Here is a 20939-nt window from a genome sequence, read left to right on the forward strand (position 1 = left end):
CATGGAGGGAGTTCAGAGAGACCAACACAACAACCTTGTATCACTCTGCAAAGACTTTGGACAGAAGGGATAACCGCTTTGGGGACCAGTCCCCCTTATCGGCAGCTACAACCATGGGGCCTTATAGGGCGTCCTGGGCCGACAGCGATGGCAGGGGGGCGCTCATACGTCCCGGAGCTCCCGTCAGCGGAGGATATTCAGGCATAATGACCCGGGACAGCCCTCAGGGGGAGAGATTTAAGACAGTTTCCGTTTCCTTACCTGGACCTCCCACTACCGACATGTCCAGGCCTCAGAGAAAGCCCACAAGTCGCACCCTGGACAACAGCGACCTACATTGCCTCTCCGAGGACCTGAAGAAGGGAAAGGAGGGACAGGGAGGAACAATCCAGCGTGCTCCTCCTCCTCCCCCTCGTGATCGTAAGATGCTCAAGTTCATTAGTGGGATTTTTACCAAAAGTGCAGGCGTGCCAGCCGGCGTCAGCACTCCACCTCCGCTGTATCCACCTGTGGAGAGAGGTTCGAGTGAGGAGGAAGGTAAGGCCACCTCATGAATCTACTGTCTCTTCATACAAATGCAAATTCAGGCTGTAAACAGTAGCACACCAGCACCCCTTTATTTGACAGTCTCACTCTTCTGGACTCTTCTGACAGACCCAGACCTAAATCAACACATGCTTTAGAATCAGAGTTTGTTGCACATGGCGAACAATATGAATGAGATCTCTGATGTAAAAGTGGCAATAAAATAATCATTTCAGATATATTTTGTTTCACCCAACAGCAGTCCCTCGGGAGGAAAAAATTAACCAATTAAGATGATTAGTTTATTCTGTGTAATTAAGTAGGGTTCCGTATTTATTACCCATGTATATTGCCTTCTCTGGAGTTTGTGTGGAGCTAAACCCCTCCAAAAAACAAAACCGCCCCCACTTAGTTATGCTCAAATGCACTCGCTTATTTATTCACACGTTTAATTTATGTGAAGCACTCGCTGAAAATTGCACGCAGACGCAAGTATAGCGAAAAAAATGCATTATCATTACTTTAGTTTGGCTTAACGATTTGTGTGAAACATCTTCTGTAATTGTTTCCTTTGCACATTTCTCTGGGGAAATAGAAGACTTGTGTAAATAAAAAAAATTGTTAACATGAACATGCGGTACCTTTACAAGTGAGCTTTGTCATGTTTGTTGTATTGCATGGTAGGTAACACCTGAAGGGCTAGAAATGTTCCAGTTACTAAAAGCTAATAGGTAACTTGTCCTATTTAGTGAGATCTGATGAAACAATTCCACTTATTTGTGGGCTCTTGGTGTATTTGAGATTAGTTTTAGGGTGGAATAATAATAAATATGCAGTCATAAACATATGATCAAAATGCAGGCATCATTCATTGGGAGGTGACCATGAGAGATAAGATTAGAAATGAGTACATCAGAGGGGCAGCTCAGGTTGAGCAGTTTAGAGACAAAGTTAGAGAGGAAGGCTGAGATGGTTTTGACATGTGCAGAGGAGGGATAGTGGATAGTGCACTGCACAAAGGATGTTGAATACGGAGCTGCCAGGAGCAGGAGAAAAATCGTAAGACCACAGAGAAGATTCGTAGATGCAGTGAAGGGAGGACCTGCAGAGGGTTGGTGTGACAGAGGAGGATGCTAGGGGTACGGAGATGAAGCAGATTATTCACTGTGGCGACCTCTAAAGAGAGTAGCTAGAAGAAGAAGAAGAAGCAATCATAATAATATCTGATGAAATGGGGTATCTTTGAGAATTTATAAGAATTACAACAAAAAACAAATAATGATGTTTTTTGTATCTGGACATAGAAAATAAATGCCTGAGTGAATATTAATGTGGATGAAGAGTATTAGTTTTTAAGGTTAAGTGGTATATGTCCTTTCAATATTCAATTACTCTTTCACGGCACAAGTGGGAAAAACACAGCTTAGCTACAGTAATGAATTAGTGCTGCTAATAGAAAATTTGCTGTCCAAAAACTGGTAAAAATGAACTATTTTGATAGTTATTGCAACCATTTCACATTTTTTATTCGCTGTTCTCTTTGTGCTTAGTGGTTTTGGACCTGAGAGGCAATTTAAAGATATCACCTTGTTATTATTATTGATATTTTATTGACCAATCATCTATTTAAGATGATAATACACTGTTAAAAAAAAAACATCTTAAAAAAACGGTAATATTCCGGCAGCTGGGGTGCCAAAATACTACCGTAAAATAACAGAAAATAACTTCCTCATAAAAATACGGTTATTTCCAGTAATGACAATACAGTTTGTTGCGCTAATTTTACATGGGATTCTGCCTTTTCCAAGTGCTTTTAGACATTAAATTAGGAACATTTTAACGTGATTAAACAATGAAATTACCTATAAACAAGGTCAATGAATGTGGCAATATGAATAATAATACTTAAATGTACAGAAATATACAGTTAACAGTTGGTTTAAATAATAATGGATCGCATGCCCTGGGACAGACTGACAGAGGCGAGGCTGCCATATCGCACCATCGGCCCCTCTGGCCATCACCAGTAGGGGAAGTGTCTCGACCAAGGACACAACGACCGAGAGTGTCCGAGCCGGGGCTCGAACCGGCAACCTTCTGATGACAAGGCGAACTGCCAACTCTTGAGCCACGATCGCCCTAAATAGGAATAATAATAATAATACTTATGTGATGTAACACAAGCTTATAGGAATCATGTTATATACTTTTCCATAGCATTACATTTGAATTCAACAGTTCAATCTTTCAAATAACGGACAGATATTTGTGAAATCATGATACATTTGTGCATGTATTTTAACAATCTAAATATGCATATGTACAAAAAAATATATTTAAAAAACAAGTAAATTGTGTTTTACTATATTTACAGTGATGCCATGTTATTTTACATTTGACATGTAAAATCACAGTCTACTTGTGTAAATTTAATGATATTCTAGAAAAACAGTACAAAACTGTAAAATATACAGTAAGATACTTTGACATTACTATTTTTTGGAACAGTGTAGATGATGAAAACAAGCTTGGTGGTAATCATTAGATTTGCGGTGGAAAAAGTAAATGTCAAGTTAATATCTTAGTTAAAAATAGAAGCTGGATCTGATGTAGGCCTGCAGGATATCTGATGGAGAGGTGATTAGAATATTAGGTCACTGTGAATTAATAAACCTATGGCAAGAGGGGCAAAAATTACAGCAAACTTACCGAGAGAAGGGGAAGAGCTCCAAAGAGATTTTTAAAGTAAGAGTGTTTTCAAATGTGCACAAGGTGTTCCTCCTTGGTAAAGCTGAGGCCATCACAGCAGTAAATAGCAAAGCTGGGTTTTTTCATGTGAAAATGCTGTCATGTGTCTGAGTGCTTTGACTCTATGTTTGGGATATCAAACGCACAGAAATGTGTTCAGTGTTCATGATGCAACTCTATCAATTTTTAATTTTTTTTCTTCTTTCTTTAAAAAAAATCCTTGACAGGGTGTGTAGGATTTGGAGTTAGCCCTGAATAATTTGTCGGGAGTAAGTGGGACATGAATAATTAAGGTTTGGGATACACAGAGCTGTGTTCATCGGCGGAGCGAGGGGAGCGGGTCCCCGCCACTTCCTGCTCTGTGCGTGGAGTTAATCAGCCTTCAAATGCAGTCCATTCATTTGTCAGCGTTATGTTGTGTCATGATGAGTCTGTAACTGCAGCTTAAAATGTCAGCGTTCCGCTGGCGGATAAACTCGGTGATTTTGATGCAGAAAATATTGGCCAACACCGGCAGAACGTGAGAGACGCGCGCAGTTTCGTGTTTTCAGGTGGACATCACATCTCCATGCCTCTCACACACGTCGCTGTATCCATGAGAGACCGTTTATCGTATAGAGACCCAGGCTTGGATGGAGGCTTCTGGAAAATGGAGTTGCCATGGCAACAGCAAGCCGCGAGAGGTGGTATTTGGTCTGTGGTGTGACGCTCTTGATGGAGGGGAGTGTGCGCGCAGGTGGGGGGGATTGCCCAAAGATGGGGACGGGGGAGCGTGGAGTCGCGGGGGTTTAAAGTTAGTATCCCCGTGTCCCCGTGGAACCAGGACGACGCTGCAGCTCGCTCCACCCAACTCAGCGTGACCTGCCAGCTTCAGAGTGTGCGCGCGCGTGCGTGCGTGTGCAAGAAATGTCTGTGTCATTGTCTCTGGTGATACAGTTTCCTCATCACTGTACATCTGTAAGCACTATCGCAGTGTTTTTTGCCCCCGCTGGTGGGGATTTGTGTTGTTTGTTCAGCTTCATATTTGCACATGTATATGGTGTCCTCTATGGCTCTGTCTGTCTGCCCCTCTTTTTCTCTCTCCTCAATGTCCATTCACTGACATCCTTCTGTCAAAGATAAAGCAAAGAAAAATTCAGCCATAAAACCAGATCAGAGCCCATTCGCTACAAAGATATGCTTTATTTATAATGCAGCACATAAAGGCATTTAAAGGGTAAAAGAAAAGCTGCAGATAATAATAAAATTGTAAATAAATTAAAGTTTTTAAAAAATCTATTTGTTTTAAAGAATTCTTTTGGCTGCCCATTCCTCAGCCCATGGGGGGATATACATATATATATATTTGTCTTATCACTGGTATGAACCCTGAAACTAGTCGAGGTTATTATATAATATTCCTGCTGAATCTTGCATTTCTTTCAAGACAAATGTTGCAGCTGAGATTAAGTGATTTGTGATTTATACTTCTGTAGAGTCTGGAAAAGAAATATATCCATGACCTCAGAATTAAATTAAAGGCTGAGCTACAGAGGAATAAAAATAAGAATAAGAATACATTTTAACAGTTGCCTTGGTACTCTACCTCCCACACTGCTGTCTGTGCTGCTGTTAAAGAGTTTTTATCATGTAATTTGTCCACTCTACAAAATATTATTTCAGCCTGTGACTGTAGGTTACACTGAGTGATAGAATTACACAGTGAAACAGGATTTGGTATTCTGATGACAGTTAACCAATGTACTAGGTACATTTGGCCATACTCTCGCCATCATTTATCACAGTGACAGTTTTAATATTAATTCTCAGTCAACTATGATGACTGAGAATTAATGTTCATAATGTTCTGGTGATGTTCATATCGCTAAGAAGCAGTGACAGGAAAGCAACACAAACAGCTGTTTATGGAGGGTTTAATCATTCCACAAAGTGTGGTTAATGTAGCAAATATATTGTTAAAAATGCAATGAAAGAAGGTGTGTTGTGTATGAAAGTTTTTCACAGACAGTTCCTTTAGGAATGAAATACAGGATGGGAGGGAAATAGTGGCTCAAATAGCCACTGTCATAACCAAGGTATGCAGAAGAGCATCTCAAATCTTGAAGCAGATGGGCTACAGCAGCAGAAGAACACACCTGGTGCCACTCCTGTCAGCTAAGAAAAGGGAATTGACATTATAATTCACAGTGGCTCATCAAAATTTGGAACAAAAAAGGTTCATCCAGCATTGCAGCAGGATAACATCCCATGTCACAAAACTCAGATCATCTCCAACTGGTTCCTTGAACATGACAATGAGTTCACTGTACTCAGATGGCTTCCACAGTCTCCAGATCTCAATCTGGGGATGTGGTGGACCAGGAGAATCGCATTATAGATGTGCAGCCAAAATATCTGCAGCAACTGTGTGATGCGATCAAGTCAATATGGAGCTAAATCTTTGAGGAATGTTTCCAGCACCTTGTTGAAGAGGTGCCATTAAGAATTAAGGAAGTTCTGAAGACAAAAGGGTCCAAACCAGTACTAACAAGGTGTACCTAATGAGATGGCTGGTGACTAAATGAACACATTTTCTGTACAATAACAACGTTAACAAACAGAGGATTTAGTGCGCTCACCTCTAGAGTCCAACGTCTGCCGCAAGTTTAAAATTATGCTGATTATGAGTTAGCTATCATAAAGAGCCATTTACTTTCTGTCTCCTCTCCTCCTCTAAACTAATCTCAATAAACTGTGTACACCCAGAGTCAGCCCTCGAGATTATTTTCATACAAGAAAAATTTCCAGTGCAGTAAATCTGTGTGTTCCTTGAGTCCACTGTTAGAGGATTACTCAACAAAACATTATTTCGCAGAATGCTGCATGAGCATATGTGTTTCTACAAATAATCCTGAAACTTTGACTTATATTTAACTCAAATCTTAACCCACTTTAGGTTATTTGACTTTCTTATGCAAACGATCTTCCATCACAAGCCTTTTGAATCAGGTTTCATCTTCTCGATACCACAGAGCACCAAGTGGCATACTCGGTCTTGTTTCAGTTGACACTGACTTCTATAAAATTCATGAAATGAGGGGAACTGCACAGGGAATAAAATGAATTATCTCACTCCAGCTGGCTCAAATATCTTTTCTTTTTCTTCTTTTAGTCTTCGAGGCTGAATAAAAGAATTAATGGCTCGTTAAGGTTGGTTTTGCCGGTTAATCACAATAAGAGGGAGAAAAGAAGTTGGTTTAACAATGTTAGGGTAAAGTAAAGATACCTGCCATGCTGGCTAACTCGTATAGACTTGCACATTTGTACACTTGATTGAATTTTCTGGGTGCTCACAGTTGGGGGAGTGACAGCCTCTCTGAGCTCAGAGGGTGGATGGGGGCGCTTGAACATTAATGCTGCTCACTGTGTTGGATCCACAGATAGTTATGCCAAACCTGGCCAGCAATCATACCACTCCTAAGTCTTTTTGGGACATTGTGTGTGTTTTAGAAACTCGAGGTTCGGTATTAGTTTGTCCTTTGTCCAGGAATGCTTCTGGTCTTGTTTTTATTTAAAGCTTTATTATAGTTTTCTGCTTTATCCTGACTCTGAACTGAATCCAGTGACTGTTTTAGACCGTAACAATGCTGGAGACACTTCAAATCATATTTTATTTTTTTATTTTTTTATTTTGTTTCAAATGAGGCTAACTAGCTGCGGTTTTCACTCATCATCAGAAGCAACTTCATGGCTGTTCTGCTATAAAATGTTACCAAGGGTTGAACTGTTGTGTTAAAGGGTTGAGTAGAGCTATTTTGCATAAAAATAGCAGGAATATGTTTAAATATAAATCTATATTTTAAGTCAAATTATTTATATAGGGGGCAGTACAGTAATGCAGTGGTTAGCATCACCACCTCACAACAAGAAGGTCGTGGCTTTGAATCCATCGGGCAGCCGAGCGATCCCTCTGCGTGGAGTCTAAATGGACTCCGGCTTCCTACTCTAAATTAGCCATTGGCGTGAATATGAGCGGTACTGGTTGCCTCCATGATCTCTCCATGATAACCGTGTGACATACTGCCAGCCTGTCCAGGGTGTACCCTGCCTCTTGCCCGATGACAGCTAGGATAGGCTCCAGCTCCCATACAACCCTGACTTGGGTAAGATAAATGTCAGGTGTGGATGAATAATGTATTTATACTAAATGCTACCAAACTGACTCCAGATCAGCACATACACACCTATAAAAAACTATCAACTTAGAATATTGGGCCTGTTTTTAGGCTAGCTTTGATTAGTCACTGGGCTGCCTGCGTCTCACACAAACCCCCTCAAAAACGAATGTGAGGAGCAATACCACCCAAAATAGCACATAGACTCAAAGCAGGGGAATACCCAAGTGCTTTATTTCCTTTTTTTTTTTTTTTTTTTATGCTCTGGCAGGTAGCTCCATGCCCTCCTGGGTTTTAAATGCACCTTAGAACACACATACATCAACACTACATATGAGCGGGTGGAGGGAGGTTTGGAGTCTTCCTACACCCCCGTTCTCTGCGGCCTGCTGGAGCAGGGGGGCTAGGAGGAGGAGTTGGCCGTCCGACTGGGGTCTGGAATGTGGGGCCTCCCTGCTGCTGCGGAGTCGGGGCGGTCTGCTTCTCCCCACCACAGGGAAAAGGGTAACACCACCTGGGTCTGGGTGCAGTTTCCCCCTCCAGGGGCAAGGGTACCCAGACCCGGTTCTTAGAGTACGCTTGGGGAGTGTGATTGTGTGTACAGTGTCTCTCTATGTCTGTCTCCACGTTGGGTGAGTGTTGAGAGCATGAGGGTGGGAATAGATGTTTGTATCTGTGTGTGCCTGTTTGTCTGTGTCTATATGTCAGGTTGGGTATCAGACCCCACCTCTCTGGGGACATCTCAGGCCCTCCAAGGTTTGGAGGCCCATCTCCCCCCACCACTTCCCCTGCCGGTGGCAGACGCCCTCAGACATCGGTGCATTGGTGGTTCTTTGTGTCCGGGGGTGGGCGCCCAGGTACCCACCGGCTCACTCCTTGGCGGCTGCTTATCGGGGCATGGAGCCTGGGGCTCGCTCGGGCCACTGGGATGGGGTGCCTCGGCCTCTCGGCCCGGGGCTCGGTCACTCAGGCACAGCCGGCTGCCGGCGGAGCTCACGGGCACGCCACTGCAACCCCCTGGCTTCTGCTCGCGGCTGCTGAGTGACCCCTCATCTGGGACTCTCCTCAGCTCTTTTTGGGATAGTGACGCGGCTGCCCTCTGTTGGTCTTCCTTGGTCTCTTGTGTTCTGGGGGCCTCTGGATGTCTGGAGTTTGATCTCCTCCATACCTGCTTCATGCCCTGGAGGTCGGGGCAGTGGCCCCCCACACCCTCTAGCAGATCATTACATGAAGGAACCTCTTAAAAACAAGCGCGTTCATGCTCACAGGTGTACACACGGGTGATCACACACACAAACTACACCCTTTTGGGCTCCTACCTCAAAGCACACTGTGCGCTGTCGATCTCACGTGCTGCACCATAATGTTTAATATTTAATATTTACTGTCATATTCCCATATATCATTGTGATCTTGTTTATTACTCTTGTCTTCTTCTGCTTGCTTTCTTTTTTCTTTCTCAACAGGTGATCCAGGTGATCGATATGTATTTTTTTTTTTTGTCTGCTTATTCTGTTGGTTTTGTTTTTGCCCTTTTCCCCGTCCCTCTTCTCAGGTTTTTTTTTTTTTCCTCTTTCTTTCTCCCCTTTCTTTCCACCAGTCAAGTCTGTCCCGTATTCAGCAAGTGAAAATAAAATAAACAATAAAAGGTGAATCAGATGGACCATTACGGCAAGGCTGGGATGGTCCATTTGGTAAAGTAAATCCGTTGGGCATCTTTCTTCGCCTTTAGACAATAATTCTGATGGCAAAAGAGCCAAACGGGACAGGTTAAAAAAAAAAAAAAAAAAAAAAAAGTGCTTTATTTCCTATATCACGTTATATATATTTCTTTTTTTTTCTGTGCTTCAACTAAACTTTTCACTGATGAAACTTGTCTTCCTCTGTTTTTGCTGTGAATGTTTGCCCTCAGTTGTTTGCACCAGCAGTCAAGAATGGACGATGAGCCAAACTGTGCAAGACCTACATCTGGTAAGCAGGAGATTATAGTTTTTACAAATCAGTTTGTGGATTTAATATTGAATTTATAATTTCTCTCTCTGACACTCTGTCTGCTCTTCAGGGTGTTTTGGGCGGTCTGTGCAGTGGGAAGTCTGCTCTGGTCCACAGACATTTAACTGGAAGTTACCTCCCACTGGAGAACTCAGAAGGTTGGTTTAACATCTCCACCCATTAAGAGCAGAAATGACATTAAACCTTTGTGAATTCAGTTCAGATTGATTTGGTTTAACTTATATAGTTGACAACAACAGTCATCTCAACTCTAAAATGTAAGGTAAAGGCTGAACACTATTAGAGTCAGATCTCCAACAAGCGACACCTGAGTCTCCTCCAGCAGATGGAGGATGATCCAGGATCATTCTTTTAATCACTTGCAATTTAGGGCTGTAAAAATCAAATCAGTTATTATGTAAAAGCTTTAAAAACATTTGTTTGTTCCAATATTTGCCAGGACGCCAGTATATTAAGGATGTGCTAGTTGATGGACAGAGCCATCTGCTGATAATCAGAGAAGAGACAGAACTCCCGGATCCTCAGGTGGGTGGAGAATCGAGCTGAACTTGTTTGAGGGCTTATTTTTAATAAGAGTAAGCATTTCTTCCCTCTTGTACTTTTTGACTGCTATTATTTTTCTCTTTTGTTAGTTTGCAAGTTGGGTGGACGCAGTAATCTTGGTCTTCAGTTTGGAAAATGAGGCCAGCTTCCAGGAAGTTTACAAAATCTATCACCAGCTTGCAATCCATCGGCCTGTAACTGAGATAGCTTTCATAGTCGTCGGCACTCAGGGTAAGATGCTCACGCTCAGCATCTGCGCTTCCCTTATAATGAACTCTCGTTGTAGTTGGGTGATTTTTGCTTATTCCAGATAAGATCAGCAGCACCAACCCCAGAGTGATAGATGATGCCAGGGCCAGACAGCTCTGCTCAGACGTGCGGCGCTGCACTTACTATGAAACCTGTGCGACGTACGGCCTCAATGTGAACAGAGTCTTCACGGATGGTATGTACGTCTGTCATATCCAGAACCATATGGTGTATGGTGCTGTAGAGGATGGACAAATATCAATTTTATTGGGGACTAATGTTTCATTTTTTCATTTAATTTCTGGGTTTTTTGCCACAGCTGCTCAGAAGATCATGGCAGCTAAGAAGCAAGCTGCCCTACTGGCTTCTTGTAAATCTCTTCCCAATTCTCCCAGCCACTCTGGAGGCTCCACCCCAGTCTCCGGTGTCTTTCCAGGACAGGTAAAACCAACACATTACCTGTTGTCCATAAGAAGCAGCTTTTGTTACTCTATTTTCTGTATTTCATTTTGCTGTCAGGCTATTTTTATAGTGTGCATGCTGTTGTATCAGACTTAGCTATTTGCTCCTTCTGCTCAATTATCACTTCATCTCCTCCGTCCTCCTCCTGTTCCTGTTTTATTTTCTCTCTCTCCCTCTCTTTAGGCGAGTAACGGTGGGCAGAGCAGCGACTACTCGTCCTCACTTCCCTCTACTCCTGTGATCAGTCACAAAGACATTGGCAGAACACTGAGAGGGGAGAAGCAGGACGGTACTACGCCTGTCTTGGTCCGTAGCGTCCGAAGACGCACCACTAGATTCGCGGTAAACATTACTCAGTGCAAGCTCCAATCATGCTTAGAGACCCTTTTGCTTTTTTACTGTCAATCTTCTTTCCTCCACTTATTTTCTTACTCTAAGCCAACCCTTCAGTAGGTTTCCATGTTTAGAAAATGAGCTGTAAACACTTGGCAGGACAAACCAAACCCAATGCAGGAACATCCTTATGGTCTTAAGTTATATAATACAGACAGCTAATTAAGCTGAAGTGACCCTATATTAACTACAGGGTGCTAAATTATCAGCTAACTGTAGGCACAAGCTGCGTCCAGTCATGCATAATAATTCCAATAAAATTGTTTTTCTCATCAAAGCTGAAGCACTGACTTCTTAGGTTTTCTGTTTGTGGAATTAAGAAATAGAAATAGAAATATTTCAAAATTCAAAATATAATTTTGATGATGCTAAAAGTTTGTTGCATGCTTTAGATAAGTACTGGGCAAAAGTCTTGAGCCATTCCTCATTTCCTTATATTTTGCCTCCAGGGTTTCTGAAGTTTTTCTTTAGGCATTTTCAGACAAATTGTTTTGTTTGTTAGTTTGTTTTTTGACACTTTGCTCAGTACATATTTTAAACTTATCTTTAGCCACTTTGTTACTAACAGGCTGTTTCAAAAAAGTAATGATCCCAAACACACAATGGATCATTATCATTCAGAGCCCAGACCTCAACATTATTAAAGTAGTGTGAGCTCAAACTGACAGAGAACAGAACAAACGGCAGCCAACATCAAACGGGGAGCTTTGAATGTCCGTCAACAAGCCTGGAGAACTATTCCTGAAGACTGAAAGAAATTAGAAGAATACTTGCCTAAGAGAGTTGAAAGAATACATATCATGCCATACCATATTTCCATTTATGTTTGCATATCACTGCATCTTTTTCTCATTTTCCACCCTTTATTTTAAATTTTAGAGACATGAGGGATGGCTGAAGTTTTCCACATCATTGTAATAATATAGAGTAGAGTAATATAGAGTTAGGTGGGGCTAACAGTCAAAGACAGTATACTGGCAGAGACATGTACTGTAATATCCATAACAGACATTACATATTTGTAATGGCTATTATGTCTATAATGTAGTTATAATAATATATTGACTTGGGTTTTTTTGAATGCTGTGAAAATTCAGCCTTATGGGAAAAACAATCTGAAATGTCATTAAAAACCTGCATTAACAAATGTTTGCATCACCTTGGAGACCTACTCATCTGGCTGACTCAACATTTGAATCTAATAATTAATGCTTATGTTTAATCACATGGATCATACTGGCTTTTAAGCTGCTAAATACACCATATATTTAGAAAGCCTTCACTCATTTTGTCAGTGTTTTTTTTACACTGGGCAGGCAGTTTATTCAGAGGATTATCAGAGCTTCTTTGCTAACCGCAGCCTCCTGTGTCTGGGGCTGAAGTTGATTAGGCTGAACCAGAAGAGTAAAGCTGTGGGTCAGAAAAGCTAAACAGTGGTCTTACAGACGCCATACAGATGAGGAAAACTACAGAATTAGGGTGGTAATTCTCTCTGGGTTTATTGCTATAAGTGACCAGAGCTGTAAGCATTTGATTAGACACTTACATAAAAATACAGATTAATGCAGCTTCATGTAAAGCTACAGACAATTATTCTGAACCAGTTGCTATAAATACACACTTATAAGCCAGCTTTTACAGTCAGCAGAAACTTTCCAGCAGAAACTCTGGGAAATATAAATTAAAATCAGCAGTAAGCTGCCCATTCCTGCCTCTGATGCGGTTATTGTCCATCCTTCCCTTCCTTTAGGGCCGGAGAGGCAGCGACTCAAACAGAAGGAGCGCAGACTTTAAGGGCGATCTGGGCAGCGGGCGCTCCATTCCCATCAAACAGGTAGGACACCGATTTGCACTTGATACAGAAACAAATATGATGTATCAGATGACCCTCAGCAGAGGACATCTCACCAGCAGTCACTTCAGACGTGTGAAGCCAGTTTCATCGTGTGGCGTGATGAAGTGCTGTGATCTCCCATTCTGGCCTGATGAATAGATAGTGGGTGTTTTTGGCAGCCAGCTTTCATTATGCTGCCGTAATGTGTGAAATGAACACTTGAGACATTAGCAATAAATTGACAGTCTTCTGTGTTGTCGCCTCCGTAAGGGCATCTTGCTGAAGCGCAGTGGGAACTCGCTCAACAAAGAGTGGAAGAAGAAGTATGTGACATTGTCCAATGATGGCATACTGTCCTATCACTCCAGTGTCAATGTGAGTCGGCGTGTTAACAGAGCGCTCCAGAGCATTATGCTGCTGAAAGCACGACTGATGTTTGATGGTAATGGCTGATGCCTGGTTTGGCAGGACTACATGCTGAATGCCCCCGGGAAAGAAATGGACCTGCTGCGAGTGACAGTGAAGGTGCCGGGAAAGCGGCCTCCTCGCGCCGTCCCCACCTGCGCCCCCCCGGCTGGACTTAACGGGCGGGTCAAAGACGTTCAAGGAGCTGAGGGTAAAGATGTTCTCTATGGTACACAAAAAAGGGGAAACTCTTTAGATGCCTCACAATAGCTAAACCAGTTCTTTTATGTAAACCTTATATATATATATTTAAAAAAAACCTCGTGTAAATTAATTATGTCATCGAAAGTTACTGTATATTGAACAGATTTTGGTCTAGCTAAGAAGCTCAAGATTTTAAATCTCCATGCTGGCACTTTTCTCTGTGGAGCTGATAAGATGAAATATTTTATCTGATGACCTTTTTTTATTAGAGACAGTGATAAAAAAAAAATGTGGATATGTAGAAAAGAAGGCTGCAGAACTGCTTTGTACGTATTGTTCTTGGCATTTTAAGACGGTTGTAAATGGAGGGGTCAAGCATTTGTGCAAACGGGGGGAAATTGCAGCAGGCTGTGAAACCCCTGCAAGACTGCAAAACAGCATCATAAGGAATTTTGCAAGTGCTTTAAGAGTGTGCGGGGAAGCTAAAGCAGTAATGCATTTCAAAGTGTCCGAAAGTGTCACTGTTTGTTTTCACATTTAGTGTTTAGCTAAATTGCTTTATTATTAAGTATGTGGTTGTTTATATGGTTGCTACCCTTCCTGTAGTCCCAATGAGTGCGAGCAGTCTCCTGCAAGTTGAGGAGATGGAGGGGCTGGGCGGTGCCCTGTTCCTGAGGGGTAACAGAGGTGTGCAGCGATGTCCTTCCACACTATCTAACCATGCTCAAAGCATTGGTGAGTATGGGACTAAAAACATGTAAGACAGTGCAATTTCTGAAATGTAACAAAAAAAATGTTATTAAAAATGATTCAAAACTACAAAGACAGCATGGCTGTGATCTTTGAGCCCTCACTGCATGGGTTCAGCGACACTTCATAGCGCACTGTCATTAATGTTGCCTCCACAAATGCAAGGAAAATCTTTACTTTGCAGAGAAAGAAAAACATTCTTTAAAAAAAATAGGAAGGCTGTCACCTTTTCAGGGCACAAGCTCATTTAGGCTAGACTGAGAAAAAGTAGGAAACTATTCTGTGGACCGTCCAGTCACAATTTGAAATTATTTTTGGGTGGCATGGATACCGCATCCTCCCAGCTACAGAGAAGAGGGACCATCCAGCTTGATATCAGCATACAGTCCAAAAGCCAGCATCCATAAAGGTGTGGCACGATATCTGTGCATTTGGCACAAACCATAGGGTTTGTTCCCATGCAGATGATGTCATTTTCTGGAAATTTCTTGCTTCTTTTTTCAGCATGGCAATGTCAAAACATTCCTCACGATCTGCAGCTGCGTGGCTCCACAGCAAAAGAGCTCAGGTGCCGCCTGCAGTATTGAAAACTAATATAACAATATGAAAAGAAAAACATGACAAATGAGGCCCTGAAATATTGAGCAGCAGAAATTTTTTTTAGCAAGGATGGGAAAATATTTCTCTTTTAAAACAACAACAACATTTGTTTCACTTAGTTCTCATAAGCCCAGAGTTGATGCAACATGGTGGCAAAAAGGTGTTGCTGATATCAAATTTAAAACGAGCATCTATTAAAAAAACAACACAGAAAAACCTTAAAATCTCTCAGTTTCAGCATTTGATTTTTTTTCTTCTTTTTACTATTTCCTCCAATTTGTGAATGATTGCATTCTGTGTATAATTCATACAGTGTCCTGCTTTTTCGGAAACAGGGTTGTAGTAATTTTACGTTTGTTATCCTGTCTGCTCGTTACAAGACTCTGCAGTTGAGGGAGTCTCGAGCTCTTCCTCTACCAAAGACGTAGGTTCTGCCTCCCCGGTCACGGACAGAAAAAAGCATCGCAGAAAGAAGAGCATGAATCAGAAAGGAGATGCCACCGCCGGCCAAGCAGATGGTAAACGATGACAAGCTTCAAATATGTTTTCATAGGCACCAATCGGGATGTTCCTAATGACATTTGTAGCTTTACTACATATGACGAGGACTTTGTGTTTTTCTCTGATATTTTCTCTCTTCTCTTATGCAGCTAAGCGCAAAATGTGGAAACTCAAAAGCTTTGGTAGCTTAAGAAACGTAAGCAAGACAGGTAATATAAATCAGCTGCGCTGCATCTTTCAGGCTCTCATTGACCCTCCACACATGCCAGGCTGCCACATTAGAAGTCAAGCTTCTAATTTAGCCTATTGACTATTAATCAATTAAATTCTGCAGATCAGCAGCATAAAACTAAACCTTGCTTATGCACAACTATGATCCTGAAGTGATGTTAATAACCTACTGCTGAAATCTGAGCTCTGTGTTATTGTCTTTCTTGTCTCAGACGAGGATAACTTTGACTTCCTCATTGTGTCGAGTACTGGCCAGACGTGGCATTTTGAAGCCCAAAGTGTGGAAGAGAGGGACTCCTGGGTCCAAGCCATCGAGAACCAGATCCTGGCCAGCCTGCAGCTGTGTGAAAGCAGCAAAAACAAGGCAAGAAACAACAGGAAAACATTCGCTCTCTGACACACAGCAATCTAGTTTTTCATTCATTCATTTTATTGCCAGTGACAAATGGTAAATATTACAGACTTCCTGCAGATAAAAAGCTCCTTGAGAAAAAACAAGAAGTGATTTTTTTAAAGATCCACCCTAAGTTGTTTTTTTTTTCTATCTGTTACTGTCAGTGCAATGACTGCAGTCATTCATCACTTTTTTTCTTTTGCAGAGATAGATTTAAACAGGAGAGTTCATACAAGTTCATTTATTCTGGTTACTGTTTGCCTCTCACAGGCTCGAAGGAACAGCCAGAGTGATGCAGTGGCTCTGCAGGCGATACGCAATGCAAAGGGCAACAACTTCTGTGTGGACTGTGACGCTCCTAGTAAGTCATCCCTAATTTGACTGCTCTGTTTGCTTTCACGTTTGGAAGTTTTAATCAGAGCCGAAGCCTCTTTTGTTGTTGGTGTAAGAAGCTGCGTAGAGCGAGGAGAAAATAATTAGCTGCGGACTTGAACTTCTTTGTGTTCGTACTCTAGAACAAATCTGGACAATCACCGTGGAAAATGGGTATGACCCTCCTCCATCTGACAGTCTGAAAATAGCTTTCTGTGCCTTAGAGTGTTCAAAGAGGGGTACTTTTAACTTTTAAATTGGTATTTAGCATATTTGAAAACAGTCATTCATCCGCATGCCATGAGATAAGACAATGGAGTCTGAATGCAAATATTTTTATGTGCCTTTGTGTGGTATTTTTCACATCCCACACGTACTGCATTTTTCACATGATCTCTGTATTGTTTGAGGGCCAGATAAAGAATTTTGATGACTTATCAGATCTAAATTAAATTTAATGCTGAGGGGTTTTTTATGCTGATTTCTCAGACTCTTCTGTTGTGCACCATGGCCGATCGGGCGCATTTTAGTGGCACGCAGCCAAATTAAATTGGTAGACTGTCAGTTTCAAGTGAAGTTAATTTGTTGTGTGCACGCTCCCTCTTCAAGATCCAACCTGGGCCAGTCTGAATCTGGGCGCTCTCATATGCATCGAGTGTTCCGGCATCCACAGAAACCTGGGGACTCACCTGTCACGGGTTCGCTCTCTGGCCCTGGATGATTTGCCACGAGAGCTGACGCTGGTTCTCAGTGCTATCGGCAACCACATGGTCAACAGTATATGGGAGGCACGCACAATGGGCCACCGTAAACCAGCACCCGATGCTACACGGTAAGGACAAACCATCTTTATATATTTATACAATTTTTCTTTTTTTACAGAGCTGTGCAGCTCTTTCTCTGAGTCCACTGGAAAGTCCAGTGCTGTCATCTGTCAGCTGTAAATGCTGATGACTCACTTGTTTCTCTTTCCTTGTCTAGAGAGGAGCGGGAATCGTGGATAAGAGCCAAATACGAGCAGAAACTGTTTGTGGCGCCGTTGCCTCCTCCCACTCCCAGCGAGGGCCCAGACATCACTCTATCTGGCCGTCTTCTGTTGGCAGTGATGGAGCACAATCTCCCCAAGCTGCTGCTACTTTTGGCCCACTGCACTAAGGAGGACATTAATGCCCCTCTCAGCCTGGCACGCTCCTCCAGGTCGCTCTTAGCTCTGCGGCTGCCCGCCTCCCCCCTGCACGCTGCCTGTCAGCAGGCTGATGTGGTGATGACGCAGCTTCTAATTTGGGTTTGTTTCCCTTTGTCTCCCTTCTTTTATCTTACACTGGTCCGGGCAGTTACAAAGCAGGTATTCTCAAAAATATATAGGGATGTTGCTGCAGTGGAGGTACTTGGCTAGGTAATGATTATAAATTTCTTCATCACAGCGAACCATTTTGTAGAGCTGTGCAAAAATGGTAAAATTACCTCCTCTGAGTCGTTCACTCAGCAAAGAACAAAAGTGGTCTAAATAGATGACTCAGCAGACAACTGAAGGTGATCTAAATGTCTGAAAGGTACAAAAGCTCTCTTAATCGCACCTTTCTGACATCATTTAAAGCAATGCTGTTCAGGCGCAACTTTTTTCCTACACATTCTAAAACTTCCTTGAAGTGTGGAGGATGGGATTATTACATAATCTAATCCACTTTGCTTTCTTCTCTTTTCCCGCCTGCAGTATGGCTGCGATGTTCGGTATCGGGACGCTCAGGGCCAGACAGCGTTGGCTCTGGCTCACAGCGCCGGCAGCCAAGAGTGTGTCGACATCTTGCTCCAGCACGGATGCCCGAACGAGCCGCCCCCATCCGTCGCCGCGACAGTCGGTTTCGCAGCGGCAGCCACATCCAGCTTCCCTGTTGCCATGACACCAAGCCTGACGGTTGCCACGACACTCAAGATCTCGCACAAGAGCGGCGGCACAAGCTTGAGTTACAGCACCTCCAGAAGAGCAGTGTCATAACCGAAATGTGGTGTGGCATAATGCCTGTGCGTCAGAGTGTGTTAGAGTATATGTTTGTGTGTGTGAGTTTGTCACTTTACCCTCACAGTGTCATTGCGCGTCCACACAGGCCAGCGGGACTGATGGACATGTTGCCAGATGTTGCACTCGTAGAGCCAGATGAGGTTCTAAAAGGTGTCTGTGTGTGTGTCAGGAGTGTAAACTGTGAATCACACAGCCACATGCAGTCTGCTTGAACGATTTAACCAAAACAAAAGGCAAAGTCTTCTCATTACGCTTTACAAGTGACGGTAAGGTAAAAGGAATACGACATCCTCTGCCTCTGCATTCAGGTTTAAAGCAATGTATTTATCTGTATGGAGGACTGAAAGTGCCAAAATAAAAATAAGCGCATAAATGACAAAATGTATATAAATGAAATAAAATTAAAATTATATTAAAATTAATATACGCAAAAGTTATTTTATAAAATGTGACATAGGCTGATATAGCATCTTCAGTTCTTCAATGATCTCCCTGGGCAGTTTTTTCTGTTGTCAGACTGGCATTTATCAACTTAACCAGTTGACAAAAAGCTGATCCCACTTTAACTGAGGCAATTGTAGAAATAAACATAAAAGAAGGGAAATATACAGAAATTAATAGAAGGGGGATTGGGTTGCAAAGGGAAAAAATGTAGTAAAATAAATAAAATATAAAAAAAAAATAGGGGAGTAAATGTGAAGGAAAAAAAATAAAGAATTAAAAAAGAAATCTAGATTTATGCATTTCATGGCACTGTAATCCGTTTTGATCGACTCATTCATTTAATTCTTATTCTTATTTTTGTTTGGTTTTTTATTTTGGCACTTTTAGTCCTCCACAGTTTATATCAGATTGTATGATTCACGTTTCAGAATGCAGTCAGTGTTCAACTTTATTCTCCACTCCATTAAAAATGGCCTCAAGGAAGCTTATCAGAGTATCTCCAGGCCAGACGTAAAGAACTGCAATAAATTTTAAGATTTGAGGGGCATCTTGAATTTCTAGCGTTAAAGATCGCAACAGTTTTTCATTTTGACTGTGAATGTGTGTTTATGCTTAACACAGCTGCTAATTCAGCTCATAAACGACGTGTAAGTCGACATGAAAAAGGGATGGCTGTTTTAGAGATAAACAGAGTACGTGTATAGAAATGCATTGATAAAATACTATAATTCTAAAAAAAAAAAAAAAGCTTAATTTTCCAGAGTGTTATTGTATGATTTGTACAGTTGGTTATGTGTATAAAAATCCAAGGGTTACTCTGTTCAGAGATTTACTGTACAGCGCCCCGGCCCAGTTATTCTTTGATAACCGCCTGATTAACTCTTTGACATCCAAAACGGGAGGTTTTTATGTTACGTTTGTATCGGTGTGTCTGACATAAATAATGTATAGGATGTATGCATTATGACTCCAGCAGTAGCTCATTATCAAGGCGAGTGTAAAACTAGATGTGCAAATGAACAAGTGAAATGCCTTGATTTTGGTTGAATGTAGAAGAAAAAAAACAGATAAGTTAACTGTTTTAAAATACTAACATGTTTTTCCAGATAATGCAGTTTTTGGTGGACTGTCAGGGTGTTTTGTTTTTTATTCCTGCTGTGACTAATAGAAAGGGAAAGTAGGGTTTGCCAGATGCAGATGTAGGCTCTCATCTACAAAACCTGGATTTTGAACGATTCAGTATTTGTAAACATGCACCAGAGGAATGTTGCCCGATTTAATATCTTTTTTTAACGGCATAAAAACATCTCTCCTGCGGTACTGTACGTATAAACTTGTGTTTACCTGAAGGCTCAGCTCACTATATATGTCTGTGATTTAAACATCTTCTTCCATTTGTATTCCATTTGTATTTTTTTACTCATGCAATGATTCACAGAGTATTCATTATTAATACACTAAGGCTACTGCCCAAGCTGTGGTGTTTTTGCTTAGAGTTGTGTGTGTGTGTGCGTGTGTGTGTGTGTGTGTGTGTGTGTTCAGATTTGGGTTATTTATTGACTTATTTTGTCCCCTTAATAAACAGTATAACTTACACCTTGGAGCTTAAGGGAATAATTGCATTATAAACACTACTAAAATGTGGCTTACAAATGTTTTAGTTTTTGAATAAAAAAAATACTTGTTTTTATCTAACATAAAATTAAACATATTAGAATTACACTGTAAATGACAGTAAATAATCATATAAACCTGAAAACACTTCTACATAGAGTCAATGTCACTGTAGCATCTAATGCAGGTTTAGAAGCGATAAATTTGGCTAGTCGAGAATCTGAGAATGGCCAAGGAAAAGATAAAGATGGATAAGGAAAAGACACTGAGTAAAGGAATGTATGGCTTTTTCTTGTCAACTCTGCCCAGAAGGACAGCATCCTGGAGTGCCCCGCTATACCGCCGACACTGAGACGGATGTTCTGTAGGTACCATATAATGAAGCTGCCAGTTGAGGACCTTTGAGGCATCTGTTTTTCAGACTAGACTCTGATGTACTTCTCCTCTTACTCAGCTGTGCTCCGGGACCTCCCACTTCTC

General features: G+C 41.7%; 1 protein-coding gene across 1 annotated transcript; it reads left to right on the forward strand.

Annotated features, from left to right (window-relative positions):
- The first annotated feature begins 276 nt into the window (after positions 1 to 276).
- Positions 277 to 18388, forward strand: LOC116326628 (arf-GAP with GTPase, ANK repeat and PH domain-containing protein 2-like). The gene is made up of 16 exons (XM_039612698.1): positions 277 to 537; positions 9343 to 9401; positions 9493 to 9580; positions 9883 to 9968; positions 10076 to 10217; positions 10297 to 10431; positions 10555 to 10676; positions 10881 to 11039; positions 12841 to 12924; positions 13195 to 13299; positions 13393 to 13540; positions 15828 to 15979; positions 16280 to 16370; positions 16991 to 17213; positions 17363 to 17666; positions 18096 to 18388. The coding sequence occupies exons 1-16, from the start codon at positions 282 to 284 to the stop codon at positions 18375 to 18377; spliced, it is 2436 nt and encodes an 811-aa protein (XP_039468632.1). The 5' UTR covers positions 277 to 281; the 3' UTR covers positions 18378 to 18388.
- Positions 18389 to 20939: the final 2551 nt, after the last annotated feature.

This window comes from Oreochromis aureus, linkage group 5 (genome assembly GCF_013358895.1).
Source record: "Oreochromis aureus strain Israel breed Guangdong linkage group 5, ZZ_aureus, whole genome shotgun sequence".
NCBI lineage: Eukaryota > Metazoa > Chordata > Actinopteri > Cichliformes > Cichlidae > Oreochromis > Oreochromis aureus.

What these genes read in the sequence shown, in the direction of transcription:
- LOC116326628 (XM_039612698.1), top strand. Translation starts at nt 282, where the DNA reads ATGTCCAGGCCTCAGAGAAAGCCCACAAGTCGCACCCTGGACAACAGC. An exon ending in CTGTGCAAGACCTACATCTG is followed by an intron (nt 9,402 to 9,492) that starts GTAAGCAGGAGA and finishes TCTGCTCTTCAG; the next exon opens with GGTGTTTTGGGCGGTCTGTG. An exon ending in CCGGTGTCTTTCCAGGACAG is followed by an intron (nt 10,677 to 10,880) that starts GTAAAACCAACA and finishes CCCTCTCTTTAG; the next exon opens with GCGAGTAACGGTGGGCAGAG.